At 40.2% G+C, this 24,388-nt stretch overlaps 1 protein-coding gene across 1 annotated transcript; it reads left to right on the plus strand.

Annotated features, from left to right (window-relative positions):
• Positions 1–9: 9 nt before the first annotated feature.
• On the plus strand, positions 10–23,490 carry PEX3 (peroxisomal biogenesis factor 3). Its single transcript, XM_037144944.2, has 12 exons — positions 10–348; positions 3,387–3,518; positions 8,037–8,118; positions 11,769–11,812; positions 15,675–15,799; positions 16,086–16,152; positions 16,255–16,309; positions 16,894–17,062; positions 18,631–18,701; positions 20,843–20,965; positions 21,809–21,905; positions 22,666–23,490. The coding sequence occupies exons 1-12, from the start codon at positions 276–278 to the stop codon at positions 22,747–22,749; spliced, it is 1,122 nt and encodes a 373-aa protein (XP_037000839.1). The 5' UTR covers positions 10–275; the 3' UTR covers positions 22,750–23,490.
• The last annotated feature ends 898 nt before the right edge of the window (positions 23,491–24,388 follow it).

A 24,388-nucleotide genomic window follows, 5' to 3' on the forward strand; every position in this document is an offset into this window, starting at 1 on the left:
CACGGGAGCGAATTCTGGACGGACCTGGGTGTTGCGAACCTGTGGGTGTTGGCGGTGGGGCGGCGGTAACAGAAAGCGCAGCTGCCCTGGTGTAGTCCACGCCCCCTTCCCTCTCCGGTGACACTCTCAGTGGGAAGTCGCGTTTGTGATTTCTGGATAGCACCGAGTGGGACCTCGGCGGTCCTGCCGAGTCGTCCAGGCCAGGTGACAAAGAAAGGGTTTCCTGGTGCACCAAGCCCCCACCCCTAGGCAGCCCGCAGCCCCAGGGACTGAAGATGCTGAGATCTTTGTGGAATTTTCTCAAACGTCACAAAAAGAAGTGTATCTTCTTGGGCACGGTCCTCGGAGGTGGGTGACAGCGTTCTTGGAGCGGGACATTGGGAGAAAAGGGTGGAAAAGAGGTGGCAGTCATCTCAAATAGAGAGGCCGGGCGACCATAGTACCACATATGTTCAACAATGGGGTAGGGACCCAAACCTCCAAGGTTCTATACATCTCCCTGATTGTGAAATGCGTGCCCCTTGCCACGACCTGTTTGTCACCTGTCATTTATTCTTCCAGACTTTGGGAGAACCCATCACAATTAAGTTTCTGTTTTAAGGCACCATTCTCTTACGGACACACTGTTTTTAAACTGCTCTTCCAGTGTTTTCCAGAGATTCTTTGTTTCTGTTTGGCACTCCTTGTATTTTGCTTGGCTTTTTCACCCTTTGCAGAAATTCCCTTATATTCCAGGAGTTACCTAAAGTCTGCATGTTGAGTGTTGCTTAAAGTTAATTTGAATGTTTGAAAGCAGCGCAGTGGTACAGAAGGACTGGAAGATATATACTACATCAAAGGAAAACCCACAAATCAATATTTTAGCTGCATTTCTGGTGTTGTAGAAGGTGAACTATGCCACAAATTATGCTGTGAGATGGTGTTTTCCCTAAGTGCAGTCTTCCTGGAGGCTGGGATCAATGCCCATCTAGCTGACATTACTGAGTTGCCCAGGCTGGAAGAGATTTAGAAACAGAGAGCAATACAGTAACAACCTTGAGAGGTTTTTTTCCTTATACCGCAGTTGTGTCGTAAGTAGCAAGGGTGTACAGGAGAGAATAAAAAGCCTTGTGAGATACAGGAGAAAAATGCAGGAATATTAAGAAATTTGTAGAATTGGAGTTTTTTGAGAAATATTATTACTAACTACATGCTTTGGTTACAGAAGAACTCAAAAAACAAGAACAGAAGTTTCCCAAAGAATTTGGTTGCTTTTCTCTTACTACTATTGGATTATATTCTATTATCCCCTAAACAATTTGAAATTAACAATAATTCAGATCTGTCAATTCTTGAAAGTTTAGAACAGGCATCTTGTTGATGAGGCAAGGAGAGAGTCTAGTCTCTGAGGTCTATCATAATTTGACAATGAGCATTTGTAAATTTTCATTGAATAATTTTGAGAAATTCTTTACAGTTAAAATGCTCTCTGATATTTTCATCTGATGTGTATTTAGATGATGCTAAGACCAGTAAGTCCACCTTATCAATATTTGTAGATGCTAAAGGTATATGTATGATGGAAGAAGTATAAATAAAATATTTTTGCCACCACTAACGGAAAGGAAAGAATCTCCCTTTAGCAATCTCAGAAAGACTATCATACACCTTCCAACTTATAGGAAAAATCTAACGGTGGATTGGGAATGATCATGGGAGAAGCAAAAGATCATACTTACGAGACAATTACACATTTTTTCAGAGAAGCTATTGAGAGTTTTATAATTACAGATTAAGGAGAATGAGAAAGAAAAAAGGGTTCAGAGAGACAGAAAAAGAAAATAATCCTATCATTCTATAATTTAAAAACAGAAGTTAATCTAAAAGAACAAAGAAGATGACCTTACGGTATTTGTTTGAGCCTCATATTTTTTTTTCTGTTTCAAGGGAAAGGTCCTGTAACATGTGACATTTCGGTTAATCTATTTAAGAAATATTTATGAAGTGCCTGTAGGATTGACAGTAATGTGATTGGAAACAGAAGATTTAGAGAGATTTTTAACAGTAATAGTAATCATTTATTGGGTGCCCAGTGGTCACCATGCTAAGCTCTTATAATCAGTGGGGATGACAGCAAGAATAGTTATTGTTACCCCATTTAAGAATGTGGGAGCTAGAGCCCTAAGATATTAAGAAACTTGCCCAGGGTCTCAGAGTTAGTAAGAGAACGCTAGAATTCAGACCCAGGTGTGTTTGATCCCAAAGCACATTCTCTTGCCACACTATACCACTTTGCCTTTATGTGGACTTTGTGGGAATGAAAAGTAGTGTCTTAGTCCATTCAGGCTGCTATAACAAAATACCACAGACCGAGCAGCTTATAAACAACGTAAATTTATTTCTCACAGTTCTGGAGACTGGAAGTCCAGGATCGGGGTGCCAGCATGGTTAAGTGAGGACCTGCTTCCAAGTTGCACACTTGTTATATCCTCATGGCAGAAGGGGCTCTGTGAAATCCATCTCAGAAGAACACTAATCCCATTCATGAGGGCTCCTCCCTCACAACCTAAGTGCCTCCCAGAGACCCCACCTCCTAATGCCATCATGTCAGGCATTAGGATTCCAGTATATGAATTCAGGACACACAATATTCACAACATAGCAACAAATACACAAATAATTAAAATACAAACCAATAAGAGCTAAAAAATGCCATACACATCACACTGGCAGATAGCATGTAAAGTTATAAAAACTCAAGAAAGGACTTAATAGAGGACATATATTAACAGGTTTGAAAGCTAGATATCAACATGCGTGCTCAAAGAGGTTTAGCCATCCAGTGGTAGGAAAATAACAAGAAAAAAATCACCTCCTATCTCACTGTTCAACAATGATAATTATTTATTATATGTTAGAAATGAAAATCCACCAGTTTTTCTGTGTATCACAAGACTTCTGGGGTCTTATTTCATCATATAATAATATAACATGGATATTTCCTTGTGCCACTATTTAGTCATGTAGGTTTTAACAGCTACATCGGATTCTATGTGTGGAAAGACCTTAATTTATGTGAGCAGTTCTCTATTGCTGGCGGTGTAGAATATCTCCTGTTTACAGTTAAAGGCCTTGCTGGACTTTGTACACTGAATCCCTGTGTTTGTCAGACCTAGTCCTCAAGTGCCTGTCTGCATTGGCTGTTGACACGACAGTCTCCTTTTCCTTCTCTTTAGGTCACAATTCTCACATAATTCTTCTATTTGGGTTTTTAAAGTTATAATTTTTAGCTTTTTGCTAATATAAGCCTTATATTTAGATAAAGCAGGTTAAAAGTATGGTTTAGAATTTCTAATACACTAATTATTGGATTAATATACTAGCTTGTTTTAAATATACACTTTTAGGAGTATATATCCTGGGGAAGTATGGACAGAAGAAAATCAGAGAAATACAAGAAAAAGAAGCTGCAGAATATATTGCTCAAGCACGGAGACAATATCATTTTGAAAGTAACCAGAGGACTTGCAATATGACAGGTAAGCCAAAGAGAAATATTTATGTGAGTATAAAGTTACTCGATGATTTGTATTAATTTGCATACCTCCAGGACAAACGTTAGAAGAAAAGGCAAAGGAAAAAATGATAAAATCTAGCAAGTATTTACTACCTGATTTAACTGAAATACATCTCTTCATGTAAATTTTAAAAATCAATATAAATCGCGCTGCCTCAGTTGGTTGGAGCAGCATCCCGCACACCAGAAGGTTGCAGGGTTTGATTTCCAGTCAGGACACATACCTGAGTTGTGGGTTCAAGTCCCGGTAGGGGCACACGTGGGAGGCCTCCCATCATTGTTTCTCTCACGTGGATGTTTCTCTCTCTGTCTCCCTTCCTCTCTAAAATCAACAAAAACATATCCTCCAGTGAGGATTAAAAAAATTAATATAAATCAATATACAATATAAATGCTTATTCATTCATTTTACTTATTCACTCAGCAAATAACTTGGAGTGCCCAGCACTGGGGAAATGGGGGAACAATAAAAACAAGTCCCTGACCTTCAGTGTTTATGTGCTAGTGACAAAAACATGATAAACAACAAATAAATAACTTCGGGCAGTGATGGCTGCTGGGAGGAGAATAAAGCTGTGGGAGCAGGGGGGGGGTGCTGTTTAAGGTTAGCAGTCAGCAAGTCGGGCCTCCGTGAGGCGGGACCAAATGGTCCAGCAGAAGGGACCACGCACACCCTCAACATGCCCGAGGCGAGGACAAGCTGGGCACATTTAAGGAACAGCACAAAGGCTGTGTGGCTGCAGCCGATGAGCAGCACAGGGGTGAGAGGAAGTAGGGTGCAGGGGGCCCTGTCCCGTGGGCCTGTAGGTCATAGGACAGAGTCATACGTTTGTTAAATTTACAGTCAGTAGCTACAGACCTGGAAGTCCAGCACAATGGTATATATTGAAGCAGTGTTAACTAATGGTAGTCATTTAACCTCCACAGCCAGAGAGCTACTAGGAGAGTGCCATTAAAAAATTGTTCAAAGAAAAAAGCTATATTATAATTGGCATAACTCCTTAAAGAATTAGTTCTCCAACCTATTTTGGTTTGGGTTTTATTGTTATTATTATTATTAAAACTTTAACATTTTTTTCAAAAACAGTTTAGAATGAATTTATACAGGTACATACTCTGTTTAATTTTAAAAGTAGAATTTTTTTCCACAGGTGAAAGGATGTTAGTTTCATTTAACAGATAAAGAGGCTGGAATTAAGGAGGTTCAGAGACACATCCAGAGTTATAGCTGGTGTCCGATTTTTATATTTAAAATAATAACACTTCATTCTGTAAAGCCAGTATTAGTCATAAATACTGGTGAAGGCACAGTGGGAAGGGCACACTCCAGGGAGAGGCGGGTCTGTTTGGGCCCCGCTTCAGCCTCATCCTCTCTGGTGTCTCTGGGGACATCTAAGTCTCAGTTCTCGCCTGCACAGAACGGTCACCATAAAACCCACTTCATACACGTTTTGTGAGAATGTGATAAGATAATACAGATGAAGTTCTTGGCATGTAATATTCAGTAAATAACATTTTACGGCATAATCCTTTAAGTTGAAATGCAGCATTCAATGTAGTGGTGCTACCAAGGACATTTTAATGAATTTTTAGAGACTAAGAACAAGTCCAGTTTTGCTTTTTACTCACGTTTTCAGAAAATTTAAAAAGGCAGGTCCTGGAGTCTCAAAATACATCTCCGTTTCACATGGACCCCTGTGTCAGTTTGGGTCCTCGGGGCAGCAGATGCTAAGATGAGAGTAGATGTGGGAGAGGTTAACTGGGGGAAGTGTGAAGGACGGGGCGGAGGCAGGGAGGGCAGTCCTTTAGACGACAGTGTGGGGACAGGGAGAAGGAAAAGGTACGGAGAGAAGCGTCTCCATCCTCAGCACAGCTCTGGGACAGTTAGGCAGGCCAGTGCATTCCCTGGCAGAGGAGCCCGCAGCACTGGGCCCGCTTCCCCCTCCCCCCTGAACACACGTTGGCTGGGAGCATTGCACACACGGCAGTGGACCCAGAGAGGTGGCAGCTGGGGGTGGCCGCTGACTGCTCCTCCCAGCAGCAGACGTGCTGGCAGTGCGTGTCCATGACCATCGCAGCCCTTGATGAATGAATAGCTGACTACGGGCAGTCACAGGTAACTGTGGTGGTCACTAGGAGCTCAAACGTGGGTTCACGGAGAGACTTTCCCAATGGGCTTTCTGGTATGCATTGATAATGGGGTTACAAATCATATGATTAAATTTCCGTCATTTTAAATAAGGTGTAGTGGGTATTCTAAAAGTATTTAGTACTTTTAGGTAAATACAGCTAGTTTTCTGCCCAAGAAATTATCCCCAACTTGAAAAATAGCATCTAATAAAATGCTTCTGTCCCTGACCTTAGGTTTTATCTTCTTCATGATTTCACTAAAGATTTAGAAGGAATGCTTATCAGACTCACATGACACCGTGCATGGACGCATGGCTGACACCATAAATGAAGGTTTAGGACGCAAACTAGTTGTGTCTTATGTGAGTGCTAGATTAGGATACGTGATCGTCTGTACTAAAAGTCAGTTGTGCGGATACAGAATTACCCAAGCCCACTTGGAAGCAGAATGTATGAGTAAGGACTGGGAGTTCTAGCTGAGCACAAGCTTGTTAGGAACAAATAGCATTCTGTGGCTTCTAGAAACACCAGTTTGATCTGAGGCTTCAGCAATAAAGTCTGTGGTCCAGCATGCTTTGCACTAGTCGTGGTACAGGCCCATTTCTGCCTCTCACGTGTAAGGAGATTCCAACTGGAATGTGTTAGAAACGCTAAGTAAGGATAACAATAAGCGCTAACGCTCAGCATTTCCGCAGGCAAGAAGCGCTGTTCTAAATGCATCGTGAGTCTCCCTCCTTACACCAGTCCCGTGAGGTAGACCCAGTGCTGTCCTTAGTCTACAGAGGAAGTGTACTGAGGCTCAGGGAGACCGCGCACAGATTCGTGGGGGTGAGGGGCTGTCCTGTAATTTGTGGTTGAACTGGACTGTTTGTCTTGGAGACCAGATGGCTAAAAGAAGACATGAATACTATATTCAACTAGATACAGAAACATGTTATTCAGTGTTCATACAAGTGACTGGAACTGAAGAGTAGACTTGTCTTTGGTGCAGTAGGCTGGAGTGGAAAGTATAATACCTCTCAGGAATTATTGCAGAGACTCTTCTCACATCATGTTCTCACACCATGTGATTGTTAAATCAGTTCCCTACTGACTCCGTTTGCTGACTCTAGGACTCTGACCTTGCCTTTTCTTGGTAAAGTAACATCATGTTTGGCCAAGTGTTAATACCAAATAGACTTAGTTAATAGTCTGCATACCTCCAGGGGTGTCCGACTCACAGCCCCGGATGGCTATGAATGCGGCCTAACACGAGATCATCAATTACTTAGAACCTTTTTTTTCTCCCCAGTTTGCATCAGTGTTTGTGTATTGAATGTGTGGCCCAAGGCAACTCTTCTTCTTCCAGGGTGGCCCAGAGACACCAAAAGGTTGGACACACCTGCTGGGCTTAGGTGATTAATCATACAGCTTGAGGAAACACACTGAAGCTACAGAGTACATATAGCACTGAAATAAATGTCTAGAGTTGGTTAAAAGCTGAACTTTCTATAGAAAAAATAATGTGGATTTTGTAATTAATGTCTTGCCTAGTAAAGAAGTAAAAATTATACACTAAAATTTTTCCTTTTAGAACGTGGCATTTGTGATGTCTTGACATTTTTTCATTTTGTCATTACTTAGTGTTATAAACTCATTTTAAATTTACATGTGTATGTTTTTTCCCCAACATTTCTTATACCCTGCATAGAGCCATAAATAAAACAACCATAAATTACATGAAGTGTTTTTTCTACGAGGTACCATCTCATGTTTTGTCTTCGTGTGACTTGTGGGAGTCTCAGGCAGTAGCCATGGGCGGAACCAGAACCAGAACCACACCTCAGCAGCTCCTCCTGCCCAGCCTGATGTGCTTCCCCCTAGGTTATGGTAAACGCTTGTCACCTGCAGCATTCAGTAAATACATGTTTTCCTAAAGTTAGAAGTAATACGTGAGGCCAAAAGTATAGCTAAAGATAAAAGTGTTCTTTGTAATCATCTTGTTGTATCAGAAGTAAACATTTATGGGAAAGAGAATTTGGAGAGTTCAGAAAAGAGGGGAAAAAAGGAGAATGACCCGTGCTCTGTAGCCCAGAGACCAGCGCTGTTAGTGCCTGGGAACAGTTCTCGCGCTTGTCCTGTGTGTGCTTGTTTATGTTACCGTGGTCAAAGCACGTATAAAGTTTTGTTCACTTCGCATAGCAGATAACTGACTGACCCGTATATAACCCGTTACTACCGCTAATTTGAAAACTCCTGCCGCGCCCTGCCCCGCCCTGCCAGCCCTAGCTGGTTGCTGGTCCGGTCACCTGCGCCGCCAGTCCAGGGAACCGCACCCCCATGACCCATTTCCTCTCTGTCTCTGTCGCAGTGCTGTCCATGCTGCCGACGCTGAAGGAGGCCTTAATGCAGCAGCTCAATTCCGAGAGCCTCACGGCTCTGCTGAAACACAGGTAAACGCAAGAGGCCGCGTCTTTTCACGTATACTCTGCACTCACAGTTTACACAGTCAACTGGAACGCGTCTCAGACATCTGTGTTTCCTTACTCTTTCTGATGAGCTTATAGTGTATAGGCTTATTTAGAAAAAATATTTCCCAGCTGTGTCGTCGAGTTCATCTTTTATTTTGTCCATTTGTTTATGCTGTACCTTGATGCACAAAATATTCAGGTGAACAAATATTTATAGCATTCTGGTTTTTATATAAACAGACCTTATATCACTTTGACGTTATTCAGAAATGTAATTATTGAGTGCTTAGGAAATGTGTCTGTGAACCAGATATTGCGAAGCTAAGCTACGTTGAACATTGGGCTTCCTAAAGAGTTCGCAATGTCACAGGTAAAGCACGTGAACATACACTGTAGATAAATAAGGCGTGTGAACTAACAAAAAGAAGTACAGATGGAAAGTGAGCACACAGTAGTGATAACAGGCCTTCCCGTGACAGCTCCCTGGGCAAGAAGCACTTTCCCACACGGGCCCTTGTGTACGGCGCACAGCGTGCCCTGGGGTATTGTGAGTTAGCGTGCTGCCGTGTAGGTTTGAAAAGGGTCCCAGAAGGAAACGGCTTCTCATTGTAATGACCAAGGTGAAGGGAAATGGTTTCTGTTAATAAATTTTCATCACTGTGGCCTTACTGAAATGTTTCCTTTCCTTGTAACCCGCCCCCAGCACCCAGGGAAGGAAGTGCCGTTTCCGGGCCCAGTGCGAGACGCCGTACACGCACGCTCCCATTTCCTTCTCGCGTGAATCCGTTTTCACACTGGCTCCCCTCGAATTTTCAGTCTCCTTGTGGGGCAGATATTGTCATTCATTGTGCACATAGGAATTTACTGCTTCAGTAGAAAGCTGGAAAAGTTCTTGAAACATTTTCTATATTCAGAGAGTATCTCCAAAGTAACAGTGGATCTGTGTACTTGAGATTTTTATCTGATTAAAGTGTAATGCCAGTGATAAGGGATTTTGCTACTAAATTTCATCACTCTTACAGGTTGACATGACTTCACTATTACATGCAGATGTAAGGTTTCATTTATAAGTTCGTTTATATAATTATATGAAGAAGAAATATAAGCAGATTACTCTCAAATAAATGCTAATTATCACGTCTGTGTACATATGTAGAGAATAAAAATACATTTTAATTGTCTTAAGTTGTGGTCTTATTGGGGAGACAGTAGAAGTAAAAATGTAAGCGGCCCCTTTCTACAGGCAGCGTGAAAACAGACACAGTAAGCAGAGCGGCATTCTCCCCTCGGTGACTCTGCTCCCTGCGACAGTTCAGACAAGGCAAGGTCTCTTTCCCTTTCAGATGTTGCCATCAGGGGAGGATGAATGAAATAAATGATAATTCAAGGCACATTACGTTTGATCTGTGGTTAAAAAAAGAAAGGAAAAGCCCAGTGTGAGGTGAAAATGTGCCAAGCCGGAGAAGACCGGTTAATTCTGAAGGCTGGTCCTGGCCAGCTGTGAAGAAAGGATGTCCTTCCTCCTCTCACCCCACGGGCAGGCAGCAGACTTTCTTAAGTTCTAAGAGTTCAAGATGAGCAACTGCTGTCATTCACTGTTTCCTCTTTATATCTCAGTGTTAGTTTTCCTTTTGATCGGAAATCGCTATTTGCAGATTGGAGTGAAAGAATATCCACTTGAAAGATACCTGCATAAAGCAGGCCTTGAGCCCTTACGAAGTGTGACTAACTAAGGCCTCCAGTCTAACAAGTGCTTTTCTACTTGTTTTCAGTCAGCTAAGATCTCATGTAAGCCTGTCAAACAAGTTAATTTTCTCTTTAAACTAATTATGGTAATAACTAGTCAGAAATAAATAAAAGATTTGGTAGTCTTATTTTGTCAGTTTTATAATAGCAAATAAATATTCACCACTGTTTCTGGGACTTAGCATTCTTATTGATAAGAATTGAACATTGATAATGACAATGTTTCAGTGTGTGATAAAGTATTTTTCTTTAATTCATTGATTTTAGCCTTGGCTTGTGTGGCTCAGTGGATTGAGTACTGGCCTACAAACCAAAGGGTCACCGAATCAATTCCCAGTCAGGGCACATGCCTGGGTTGTGGGCCAGGTCCCCAGTAGGGGGCGCACAAGAGGCAACCACACGTGGATGTTTCCCTCTTCTCTCTCCCTTTCCCTCTCTCTAAAAATAAATAAAGTAAAATCTTAAAAAAATTATTGAATTTAGAGCGAGAGGAAGGAGGAGAGAGAAAATATTAATTTGTTATTTGTTGTTCCACTTACTTATGCATTCATTGGTTGCTTCTTGTATGTGCCCTGACTGGGATAGAACCTACAACCTTGACATATCAGGATGATGCTCTAACTAACTGAGCTACCCAACCATGGCAGTGACAAAAAATCTTAAATATCTTCTATCACAAGAAAGGTCAAACACTTTGAAAGGATTAGATTAATTCCTTATCAGATATTTTAGTTACATTACAGAATCAGAAGTGGCCGTGGCTAGGTAGCTCAGTCGGTTAGAGTGTTGTCCCAATAAATAACTGGAACAACAAATCAGTGTCTCTCTCTCTCTCCTTCTCTCCCTTCCTCTCTCTTTCTAAAACAATTAAATAAAAATTTTTAAAAGTCAAATTAGAATACATTTATGATACATTTTATCTCTTTGAATATATGTTCATATGGATACATACCATATTTTCCAGACCATAAGACACACCCAGGTTTTAGAGGAAGAAAATAGAAAAAAAAATTTTGAAGCAAAAAATGTGGTAAAATATTTAATAACATAAATAAAATAATATTTCACCAATGTAAATGTATACAGAACTCAATGGCAGCATTAACAACCATTATTCCTCCCAAATCGGGGTGCGGGGGCATCTTATAATCCAAAAAATATGGTAAACACTGAAAATGCTTCAAATTGCTACCCAGTGGCAATGGGATCTTTAATCTTTAATGGAAGGTTGCCATCTCAGAGTACGATTTCCCGCTACCAGGAAGTAAGACTCTTGGAGAAATGGCTGATTTCAAGTCTGTAGCAAGAAATGAACAAGTTAAACACAACAACTTTTCATGTCAATAAGCAGGAAAGTTATCAGTCAATGAGCAGAGACAAGTGAGCTCATGTCAGAAGGATTCAGGAACAAACCTGAATAGTCCCCACTTTGGTCAAAGATGGACGATTTGAACATCAATAAGAATGACTGCAATGAGTTAAAACATATCAAATATTAATATATATTTAAATCCATGTGTTTGTAATGATACTTCAAACAAAAAAACTTCATTATTTAGCTATGAATGATTAGAAGACCTACTACTTCATTATGTGTGAAATGATAAAGGAGAGAAATAAACATTTTTTCTGTCTTTCCTATATGATTTTATAACATGTATAGGCATATTCTCAGAAAGGTAAAAGACTTGAAGATATATACCAACGTACTAGGGAAAATAGTTATTGTCATTGGTTACTGAACTCATAGGATTTTCTTTTTACTATATCTTGTGGGCTTTGCTTTCTACAGTTACCCTGTTATAAACTGTAATTAAATATATAGCTATAAAGTTCAAAGTTTTTGTTAAATTATCTAATTATTATTTTCATATTTTTTTCTTTAGGCCTTCAAACAAGCTGGAAATATGGGAGGATCTGAAGATAATAAGTAAGTGCCCACACTCTGTGACCACCCATCCTGGCGGTATCTCTACAGGGGCGTCCGCATACTCTGTCCTGTGGGTGGCTCGTTCCCCGTAGAGCTGTCAGGGTTAAATGATTCTCATTAAACGAGCAGATCACTGTCTGGTCATAGGAGGTGCTTAGTGAGTGTCAATGACGTTGGGGGTTGTTGTTATTGTTGGGATAACATGGACTCCTGTCCTTCGTTGCCTGCACTGGGTACTGATGTCTGTGGTATTACACTGTAAAGAAGTTTTTCCTCCAATTCAGATACAAACTTGGCTTTGATATTGTGTACAGACTTTCATCAGTAATAAAAGTTTGAAGCAAAGAGCTGCCCTGGGGCATGCGTGTAGATATATATTAATATGCATACACCATGTCTCAGAGCTTCATACTGATAGTTATTCCTACATTTTCCCATCCATGCAACTAGTCTTTGCCCACTGAATCATGGTGAAACCTTCCTGTTTGAGAATAAATTAAACCTTTGTGTGGTACCCTGTATTTATTCAGGGTATAAATACCCTGCAGCTTTATAGATTCTCACACACTTACGTAATAACGAAGGTTTCTTCATTCCCTTCTCCTCACTCCCACTCACCCTTTGACACACTACAGCCTGGCCTCCTCTCCCCTCTCCACCCAAGCGGATCTTGCAACATTAGCAGTAACTTTTATGTTGCTACATCCACTGGACATTTTCCTCCTGCTAGACCTCATGGTAACAGTCAACACCTCTGCTCTCGTCCTCGTTGCAGACACTACCCTGTGTTACTGTAAAACCTCATCTCCAGGCTTCTCTATGACTGTACCTTTCATCAGGCCTTGAAAGGGCTCATCCTCCTTCACCTGCCTTTGAAGGCTGGGGCCTTCACGCTCCGTCCTCTTTTACTCTGAACCAGCTCCCTGGACAAATCAGAGTTCTGAGGCTACCACTCTGAGTGCTTTCCACTCCTTTCTTAGGTTTTGTTTATTTATTTTTGTATTTATTTATTTTTAAGCCTTGCCCGAGGACATACTTACTGACTTTTAGAGCAATTTCTATTAAAATACCAATGGAATATTTCATAGATGTAGAACACATATTTTAAAAATATGTGTTTTTAAACATGGAAACCAAAAAAGAATCCAAATAGCCTCAGCAGCCTTGAGAAAGAAGAACAAAGTTGGAGGGATCACAATACCTGATATCAAACTATACTACAAGGCCACTGTAATCAGAACAGTCTGGTACTGACATAAGAACAGACATTTAGGTCAATGGAACAAAATAGAGAGCCCAGAAATAAACCCAGGTCTCTACAATCAGTTAATATTTGACAAATGGGGCAGGAGCATAAAATGGAGTAAAAACAGTCTCTGACAAATGGCGTTGGGAGAAATGGACTGCTACATGCAGAAAAGTGAAACTAGACCATCAGCTTACACCATGCATCAGACAAACTCACACTGGATAAACTTAAGATTGTAATACCACAAAAGTCCTAGCAGAAAACATAGGCAGTAAAATTTCAGATATTCCACATAGCAATATTTTTGCTGATATATCTCCTAGGGAAAGGGAAATGAAGGGGGAAAAATCCAAATGGGACTACACCAAATTAAAAAGCTTCTGCACAGCTAAAGAAACCATCATCGAAAACTTATTTGCCAGTGATACATTGGACAAGGGTATAATCTCCAAAATATATAAAGAACTCACATGACTTAACACCAAGAAGACAAGCAATCCAATTAAAAAATGGGCAAAAGACCTGAATAGACACTTCCCCAAGGGGGACATACAGGTGGCTCATAGACAATAAAAGATGTTCAACATCACTAGCCATCGGAGAGATGCAAATTAAAACTACAATGAGATATCACCTCACATCTGTCAGAATGGCCATCATTGCTAAATCAACAAACAAGTGCTGGTGAGGATGTGGAGAAAAGAGAATCCTAGTGCACCACTGGCGGGAATGCAGACTGGTGCAGCCAGAGAGGAAAACAGTCCGGAATTTCCTCAGAAAACTAAAAATGGAACTGCCTTTTCACCCAGTGATTACATTGCAGGGAATACATCCTAAGAATCCCAAAATACCAATTCAAGAGAACTTATGCGCCCCAGTGTTTATAGCGGTGCTGTTTGCAACAGCCAAGTGCTGGAAACAACCTATGTGCCCATCAGTAGATGAATGGATTAAAAAACTATGGTACATTTACACAATGGAGTACTATACAGCAGAAAGAAAGAAGGAGCTCCTACCTTTTGCAACAGCAAGGATGAAACTAGAGACTATTACGCTAAGTGAAATAAGCCAGTTGGTGAAGGACAAAAACCATATGATCTCACTTATAAGAGGAATCTAATGAACAAAATAGACTAACAAACAAAACAGAACGCGAGACATGAAAGACTGACAGCTGCCAGAGGGGAAGGGGGTGGGGGGGATGGTGGAAAGAAAGGGAAGGGACTATGTGGGGGCGACCACTTTCTCGAGGTCCCCTTGGTGCCACGGACACGCGTGAGTGAATAAATATGGCCGAGAAGCAATGAGATCTATTTGGGGATGGAGGCATGGGCTGTGGCCAGTTTCTCCAAGGAGAAAAAGGCCCCCGAGCACCTTTCTCCATAGCCTTTTATTGGGTTGTAATATACAGGAATACAGGGCGGCAAGGATCAAAGAGTAGATAACATTTCAATGAGGTTTGAGGGCTTACTATGAGTCAGTGTCTGTCAGGAAGAGAGTTGCAGAAACTTTGGGAGACATACTCATTTCCTCTTGAACCCTTATCATATGAATAAAAGCACTCTTAGCAGAGTAGATTTCACGGGTTTATCAGCAAGTCTTTGATGCCAGATTTTTTTCCCCAGGGCACGCTCTGGCCAGGCAAGGAGCTGCACCCCTCCCCATCAGGTATTCAGGCTTAAGGGGATTAGAGCCAGGACGCTCTTCTCCTAGAGGACATGGGGACTCAGGCTTTGACAAAGCTGGGGGGGCGAGAGTCCATTGCTCTCTGTTGCAGCCCCCTGAGTCCTTCCATGAAGGCCTCCCAGGTGATGGAGTCTGGCTTGTCCCCCGCTGTAAGGGGTCTTTAGCATCATTGACTTCTGACCAAGCTCTGGGGGCAGGGAGAGGAACTGAGGCAGCATTTGCTACCAGAGACAGGCTTTGTCTCCTGTGGCTGGCATTCCAAAGGTCGTCTCTCGCCCTTAGCCACAAGGGGTAGAGATACAATTCCTAAAATCAGGCAGAGCGGTCTACTACAGAACTAGTTAAAGGACATGTATGAATGACCCATGAACATGGACAGCAGTGTGGGGATTGACTGGGAGCCCGCAGTGGGCTGGGCAGAGGAGGGCAAAGGGAGAAAAATTGTGATGGCTGTAATAGAATAAACAAGAATTAAAAATAATAATAATAAATTTTAAAGGAAGGGAGGGAGAGAAACATTGTTTGGTTGCTTTACACATGCCTGGACCTCGGGCCAAACCTGCAGCCTAGGCCTGTGCCCCAATCAGCAACTGAACCCAAGACCTTTCATTTTGTAGGACAATACTTCAACCAAATGAGCCACACCAGCCAGGGCCTTATTTAATTTTTTAAAGCTTATAATATATATTCCTTCACTCAATATATTAGTTACTGTTTTAATTAAGAGATCATACCTAATCTACATTTAAAAGATGTAAAGAAATAGACTTTGAAATATTTTGAATGGGTATATTTTTATACTTGAAACAGTTACAAATGTGTTTTTTAAAGTCATTCTATGAAAAAATAACTGTAGGGATGATGTGTGATTTTACACATTTGTTCGTTTCAATGACAGTACCAAGTGATTCTCTTTTCTCTCCGAAGGTTTCACCAGGAGCATTGTGGCTGTGTATAGTACCTGCATGCTGGTCGTCCTTTTGCGGGTCCAGCTGAACATTATTGGTGGGTATATCTACCTGGACAACGCAGCAGTCGGCAGAAACGGCACCGTAAGTGTCACGGACTGGAGCAGACGCTGCCCTTCTTTCCGGAGGTTCAGACTTTAACCGATAATCACTTCTTCTGATAATCTCTATAAATTAAATATCTTTGTAATTCTTGTGATTGTAAACTTTTAGCATTATTATTTTTACTTTTTGAGACTAGTCTGTTCGTTATGTTAAAGAATATTATTTTGCTTGTTAGTCCAGGTCCTGAAAATCTCAGCTCAGTTACACTGAAAATATTAATTTACTAATAATGCTGGGTGATTTAACCCGACTCTGTTTTGTACAGACAGTCCTCGCCCCCCCAGATGTCCAACAGCAATATTTATCAAGTATTCAACACCTCCTTGGAGACGGTAAGATTTTATTTACGACCTATAAACTAATTGTAATTCATTTACTGGTATTGTTGAGACATTTGGAAAATAAACAAGGTTTTCGTGTTTTTCTTTCAATAGGCCTGACAGAACTGATCACTGTCATTAAACAGGCTGTGCAGGAGATTTTAGGAAAGTAAGACATTTTGTTTTGGCTTTTCTGACTTCCTGATTCAAATGAATAAAAGAAAAAGCAGAGTTCTTCTAGCGAAGCTAGTAGCTTGACAAACACTAGGAACTTCACAAATGGTGGTCTCTGGAACTCTTTGTAACTTAGAGACACAGCCCTGGATATTGCATTGTAAGAGAATTCCATTTTCTTCATCAGTGTCGACCTTTTGATACTAAGGGGGAAGTCTTAGTGTTTCATTGATTTCCAAACCAACCAGAAATATCTGGGTCATGAGATTAAAAACCTACTTTAAAACCTGCCTGTGAGGAGGCTTTTATCTCTGACTTATACTGGTAATATCTATAATTACAGTGGGAATTTTCTTGTGAAGTACGCAACAAGATTTTTCTTGGCTCTGTAATAATGCCCCTTCACTGATGGCTGATTGCTTATCTACTCTAGTGAGTAGATTATCTACTCACAGTCAGCAATTTCAGGCTCAACTACATGAAACAGGATCTCAGATACTAACACGTTAGGGAAAGAGTGGATATAGGAGGTATCATGTCATTTCAGTTAACGCCCGGTTTCCTTTTCTCTGTTGCCAGTGTTTCTCTTAAACATTCTTTGTCCCTTTTGGACTTGGAGCAAAAACTAAAAGAAATCAGAAATCTCACTGAGCAGCATAACTCTTCTTGCTGGATTGATAAAGATGGATCCAAATCTTTATTATGCCATTACATGATGCCGGATGAAGAAACTCCATTAGCAGCTCAGGTACTTAATCATAACCATTTAACCAAACCAGTGACTCAACATATTTAATTTTTTCACTGTCTTTTAAAGTTTAGATTTCTGAGTCTCTCACAAGGTATGTGATTGAAAAATAGATATTTCAATAATTTAAATAAAACCTTATTTATTTAGAAAGCAAATTTTATATTTCTAGTTAGAAACATTTACAATTTTAGGTATTCAGCAAATTTTTATTGAGAGTTATGTGACAGGTACTGTGATGTGTGGTCAGGATATAAAATGAAGAGGACATGTTCATCACACATGGGGAACTCAGGAGACAATTCAGTGCGTATGGTGAGAATATAAGGTCAAGTAGCAGAAGACAGAGCTGATAGAGGGGGCAAGATCACGAAGAGCTTTGCATGCCAAGATAAAGAGCCTGAACTTGAATCTATAGACAAAGAAAGGTACATTTTCATCAGGCCTGTACCACTTGCACATTTGCTCTTACTAAAGTTAATCCATGCTGGCAGCACCGAAACGGACTGAAGGAAGTTGCCCCCCAGTTGAGGAACAGAGGCCTGACCTAGCAGTTACCCGCCATGGCGTTGCTGCATGCTTGTGTGTCCCGAGGAGCTGGGATTTAAGTTATTAATTGATTAAGAATAATAAAAATGCCAAAAACTGCAGGTGTTAATAACCTCATTTTAAAATAATGATGGGTTGTTTCACATGTAAGTGGATTGCACCCATGCTTTGCAGTTGAGAAAAGAGTCTCTCTCACTTGACAACTGGAAAACCCTTAGACCAGAAAGGCCCCGATGTTGTACCCCCACATTAGAACAAAGAATGATAGATTTTTTTCATTGCCTCCAAGTTTTCTTCTCCCCTAACAACCCCAATAGGCCTGTTGGTGCTGCGACACCCTGCATTCATGAGTAAGCCAACAAACCCACGGCCCATTTAAGGTGCCCCTGCAGGGTGGAGACTAAAGTAGAGGAGCAGGACAGGGCAGAATTAGTACAAGAAACAGGAGAAGACTTACTTAGAAATTAGAATCTCAAGGAGATGCAATAAGAGTATTAAAAAAGCATTCTGGAATGATAAAATGGTTTCCAAATTTTAAATTCAGCAGTGGAACTGAAAAAGAAAACTGTTCAAAGGAACAGATGAAGAGAGGAATGATGAACTGAATCATACCTGAACTGAGGTAAAACTTGAAACTTCAGATTCAAGGGGTGCACAGAGCCCCAGAGTAGTGCAGACCAGTGAAAAAGGTATTCCAGTAAAGTGCCCTAGCGATAAAAGAAGAAATGATAGCAGGCCTCTGCAACCTAAAAGACTCCTTTTTCTTTGTAAATGTGTTCTAGAAATGTGTTCCAAGATGGCCCCGATAAACAAAGGTCTTACAAAGTATAATTTCACTTTGTCTCATCTTTTAACAACACAGGAACCTTTACAGTTCTTTTTTTTAGTTTAACATTTTTTACTTGTTGATAAACCATAGACTTCTGGACTTCTTCAACTCTTTAGTTTATTAATATGACTAGTTTCGTCGTAGCACTGTGCTGGCAGTGGGGACCTGAATATGGCACTTTGTTTTGCAGGCCTGTGGGCTTTCTCCTAGGGACGTCACCACTATTAAACTACTCAACGAAACTAGGGACATGTTGGAAAGGTATGTATGCTACATGTAACGGGAAATGTGTGTTTCTCTTTCGATTGTACTCAGACCATTGTTCAGTCTTTCTTGAACAGCATATTCAACATAATCTTTTGTTAAAATTATATTTTGAATTTATTTCAAAATAAATAAATCTGCCTCTAGGCTGCCTTTAGGTTAGGATTTGCTAACTAAACTGGTGGTTCTTTTATTAGGGTAGGGGGGGAAGCAGAGATTTTTTTTCAAGGTGCCCTTGCCTGGTCCACTTACTTCCCTAGCCTAGAGATGCCATATACCTATTGAGGGACTGGAAGATAGTATTTATATTTTGAAAAAGTCTTCCAAGGATGATTCTGGTATACCCTGTGTGTACTAGTAAGAAGTCAGTGTTTACAAACCAGCTCTGTAAGAAAGAAATACTGAAAGGGTAACCACAGCAGCTCTGATCGCCATCTTGAAGCCACTCACAGCTGACTTGGGGAGCTGTGAAGAGGTGCTCTTGCAAGCCAGGGCTAGCCTGCTGCAGCCAGTCTTCTTGTACACACACACTCACATACTCACACTCACACACTCTCACTCACACACTCTCACACACACACTCAGTGTGAGACCTCTGCCCCCTAACCCTTTCAGGTTAGACTAAAATGGTCCTAAAACTCTGAGTGATAAAAATGTCACCTCTTCCCTATTCGAGCGTTGGTATTTTAAATGATCCACAAGAGAGCCAGGGTGTTAACAGTAGAGCCCCAGACATTACGTTGGAAGACCAGACTGAGACTCAGGATCGGCTCTCCTACGTATTAGCTCTAGTCCAGCCTTGCTGGAGCCGCTTAAACTCTCAGGTATTTTCATCACTGTAAAATCGGAATAGTAATACCCATCTTGCCCACTTTGTCTTAAGTGATTAAAATATCAAAACTTCTTTTAAATGAAGGATAGTTTCAGGCCATTTCTCTAGTTCTGTTTTCTGAGAAAATTGTATCTTCTGCTTATATTTTTTCACAATTGAGAAAAACCAGCAAATTTTTAGGTTAACTCAGCTACTGAATCTACTGTCTGAATTCATCAAGTTCTAGTCCCTTAACTTTCTTCAGTAGCAATCTCTCCTTTTTCCTTATGCAGACTTCCACCAAATCACTCTACGAAGCTCTAGAAAAGATCGTCAGTGATCTTTTGCCAAATCCAGTCAACCTGTACCGTTCATCTTACTTGACCTTTCTCTGATAGTTGACGCTGTTGACCCAGCCTTTCTTGAACTTCTTTTCTTGTGTGGCTTCCATGGCAGTCCAGCCTCTTAATTTCTCTCTCAGTTCTCAGGTCGTACTTTCGTAGGCTCCTCTGTGTCTGTCTTTCTGTTCCACACCAGAGTCACCCAGGTGGCTGTTCTTATTTCATCCTTAATTGCTCCCTGCACCGTCATTACTCCCATTGCTCTAACTGCTGTCTGTCTGCTCCTGATTTCCAAGTCTACCGCTCTGACCCTGCACACCCACGAGTTGGTACGGATGGAGATTCCTGCACATCAGAGACAGGACTGACTTGCTCAGCTCAGCCTTTTCTGACTTTCGTAGCAGGCGCACATCACTCTTTGTATCGCAGAGTTTCTGTGAAGTACTGATAAGACCTAAAACAGGCACATCTTGAACTTTAAGATAAAAAAGACTTGGGTTCAACTCCAGGTCCCCCATTTACTCGTTACGTATGTAACTAACATCAGATACGTTTCTTTATCCCTCAAACATCCAGTTCCTCACCTGTACAGGATAATAAAATTTTCTAAATTATTGATATTTCATGATGGAATATGTAAAGCAAGCCAGTAATCTGTGACTATAAGAGGATTTCTCTTCAAAAATATCTTCAAGAGAAGTAATACTATTATTGATATTTTAAAAATACATTGTACAAAATGCTGACTAATGTAAAAAAATCTAAAGAAATGGATGGATGAATATTTTCATTGTGCTGCACTAATAAGCTCTCCTTTTATTCTACTTTTTAAAGATGGACTCCTTGATGTACTTTTATAGTGTTTTAGGCTCTAAAACCTAGATTGTGACTAGAAATGGTAGCTGTGAAAGGGAGCCACAGTTACCGAATTTATTTCCTTTTCCATTAGGAATCCAAAAAGTAACTTATCCTCTTACTCTGCGCAGTCCAGACTTCAGCATGGTTTTGAACACCTGTTTAAGCCGAGGGTTTAGCCGGCTGCTGGACAACATGGCGGAGTTCTTCCGACCCACCGAACAGGACCCCCAGCTCGGAGACTCCGCGAACAGGTGAGAGGCTGCGCGGACCATAGAGTGCTTCTGATGCACTCGTGTCCGCTTCCAGGTAACGGAAAAGTCTCAGAGGATGCATTTGCATGTCCCTTTCTCAACCAATTGGACTCTATTGAACCGGGACTGCTTCATTAGTAGAACTCTTTCTGGACTCATATTAAAATTCACTTTTTTCAAAAACTTTCCCAATTTAGATAAATACTTAAGTTGTGAAACTACCTTTCCATTACCCAAGTTCCAATTGTTCAGGTTTTTTTTAACTTTTTAGAATACAAAGTTGAAAATGGGTTTTTGTGTCTTGCTTTATTTTTTATTGAATTTATTGGGGTAACATTGGTTAATAAAATTATATAGGTTTCAGTTGTACAATTCTGTAATAAATTATCTGTAAAAATGTTTTAAATTTTAATGTGTTCTCTAATTTTATTTGAGTACTGCAAGCCATAATTGGCCCCATAATTCAATACTTCGGCCAATTTTAATACTTCTGGACATAGCTAATGATATAAATTGTCACACATACTCACTAAAAACAGACAAAAATTTGGGAAGAACTTTTAATAAGATGAAAACATGCTTATATAAATAAGAATACTTCGGAAGTTATAGTTGTGTGTTAAAAGTAAACCAAAAAATAGATATGTATAAAAATTACTGGAAAAATTAACCATGATGTCAATTGTAGTTGTTATTTTTAGGTGGTAGAGCTATACTTGATTTTCACTTTCTATTAGCACATTTCTGCAGTACTTTTCAGTAGTACTTACCGTGCATAATGAAAATGGTAAACACCTACATGGTAAATCCCAGAGAGAATTTACTGCTGTGACGGTGTTTCAGCCTCTCCAGTGTCGGCCTGCCTTTAGCGAAGATAATCCCCATCGTGAATGGACAGATCCACTCGGTTTGCAGTGAAACACCCAGTCATTTTGTTCAGGTAAGAAGAAAGCTTTGGGGTACTAGAAATATTATGGTTTTGGTTACGGTCCTGTTTGTCTAACATAAAATTACATTTCTCTCCTGCAATACTTGTTTAAAGAAACTGAAAACTTGAAACCACATGCTGAGTGTGGTGATGCCCCGTGAGAGCAATAATGCCCCCGGCAAAGTTAGGAGGCCGCCCCACACCTGACCGACTGAGTGTCGGTCCACGCACCCTCGGGGGTCAGCTGTGTTCTCAGTGTCCATGTTTCATGCTAAGCTGTGCTAGTGAGAATAGTGAGCATTGAGGCAGATCAGTGATACAAGTCCTCAAGTTTAGAGAAAAATCAAAAAAGTTTTGTGGAGCAGTGATGCATTTTAATAATAAATGTACCTGTTAATAGGACACCAATAATTGGCTCACTAGAAGCTGTGCAGACAGTAGGTATTTTAGATTTTTCACTGTACTACCTAGTACTCTATACTCTTTCTTAGGAAAGTACTTTAGAATGCGTTAAGACTGGTTATATTAAACTTTGAATGCACACAAATTTTTCCGAGTCATTTGGAAACTGTATTACAAGTAAAGAATCACTTGCCACGCGCCTCATTTCCAAGCCCCCTCAGTAAAATGCAGTGAGGGGCCTCACTGAATGGTTTTCTTTTTGGCTTTAACACCACAGAATTTAGAGCTAAATTTGTTTCTTGATGGCAGACATGGATTCGGATTGTGTGTACATGTTGCAGGCCGTAACGTTTTGCTGTCCTCTTCCCAGGATCTGCTGATGATGGAGCAAGTGAAAGACTTTGCGGCCAATGTCTACGAAGCTTTCAGTACCCCTCAGCAACTGGAGAAGTGATTCTTTTTTCAGAAATGCCTAGTGTAGATTAGTCTACTTTTAAAAATACACTGAATAAGTCAAATGTATATGTATATAGTAATGATTTATTACCAAAATGCCTAACTAAAAAATATTCTTAGAGTCTTCATAATAAAAGATTTATTTGTCATCGTAATATATTTTTTAAAAGTCATCAACAGGCTCTTTTTTGTGGGCATATCTCAATATACATAGCACATACACCAGGATTTTTGTCACCCATTGGGTGTTGGTTCCAAACTGTCTGAAAACTAACGTAGCTGTGTTTTTTATATAATGTGAAATTCAGTATACTTTGGCATTAACACTGAGGTCAGAGCTCTTTGGGAAATAGATGTGATGTTTGGAAAGTGTGCTGTTTAACCAGCCATAGAGGTCACCAGACGTCAGTGTACAGCAGTCAATCAGACTTTTCTCCAGCTGCTCCTAGAAGGAATAAATGATTTGTCTTCATTGTGCCTGATGAAAGACTTTTCTTTTTATGGAAATCAGTGAATTTCACAACCATGATCAGCACTTTTTTCTTTATTATCATTAACAGTCCTCGGAAAACTACACTGTGATTTAGCGGCTAACTTGTGTTGATGTCATTTACTCACAGCTGTTATTAACTACATAGTTTCATTCATTTGCATACAGTAGTTTTCATAGCCTACTTTGTATTGATTTTAAACACAGCAGCTATTGCAATAAAGTTTTAGTAAATTTTTAGTAAATTTATTTTAGTGTTCTAGTAAAACATGATTTTGTTAATACTTTATAGCCATTAATTTATTTGTTCCATGGCATTTCTTTTCTTCTTTTTTTCTCTTTTACCACATTTTGTTTATCCATTCATCTGTTGATGGACATTGGATTGATTCCCTCTCTTGGCCATTGTGAATAATGTTGTAATGAACATAAATGTGCAAATATCTCTTCAACACCCTGCTCTCAGTTCTTTTGGATATGTACCCAGCAATGGGATTTCCAGATCATGTACTAAAAATTCTATTTTTAAGTTTTAAAGGAACATCTATACTGTTTTTCATAATGGTTGTGCCATTTTACAATTTAACCAACTGTGCACATGAGCTGTAATTTCTTTACATCCTTACTAGTACTGGTTATTTTGTTTTGTTTTTGACAATGGCCATTCTAACAGGTGTGAAGTGATATCTCATTGTGCATTTGATTTGCATTTCTGTGATGATTAGTGATACTGAGCATCTTTTTGTATTATTTTTATTGCATTTTTTTATTACTATTTATCCCCATACCTTCTTCCATCTCTACCCAGCCCCTCCCCACATAATCACCACCCTGTTGTCTGTATCCGTGAATTCTTTCTCTTTTTTCTTTTTCACTTGACCCCTCCACTCTCCCCCAACCATCCCCACCCCAAACTATCAGCCTGTTCTTAATTCAGTTTGTTCATTAGATTCCACATGAGTGAAATCATACGGCAATTGTCTTTTCCTGGCTTATTTCACTTAGTATAACATTCACTCGGTCCATCCATGCTGCCACAAAGGGTACAATTTTCTTCTTCACAGTTGAGTAGTATTCCATTGTGTAAATGTACCATAGCTGTTTTATCCATGCATCTGCTGATGGACCCTTGGGCTGCTTCCAAATC

The sequence above is a fragment of the Artibeus jamaicensis genome, unplaced genomic scaffold (assembly GCF_021234435.1).
Source record: "Artibeus jamaicensis isolate MK-2021 breed Jamaican fruit bat unplaced genomic scaffold, CSHL_Jam_final contig_3176, whole genome shotgun sequence".
Classification (NCBI taxonomy): domain Eukaryota; kingdom Metazoa; phylum Chordata; class Mammalia; order Chiroptera; family Phyllostomidae; genus Artibeus; species Artibeus jamaicensis.

What these genes read in the sequence shown, in the direction of transcription:
- PEX3 (XM_037144944.2), top strand. Translation starts at nt 276, where the DNA reads ATGCTGAGATCTTTGTGGAATTTTCTCAAACGTCACAAAAAGAAGTGT. An exon ending in ACTAGGGACATGTTGGAAAG is followed by an intron (nt 18,702 to 20,842) that starts GTATGTATGCTA and finishes TACTCTGCGCAG; the next exon opens with TCCAGACTTCAGCATGGTTT. An exon ending in CACCCAGTCATTTTGTTCAG is followed by an intron (nt 21,906 to 22,665) that starts GTAAGAAGAAAG and finishes TCCTCTTCCCAG; the next exon opens with GATCTGCTGATGATGGAGCA.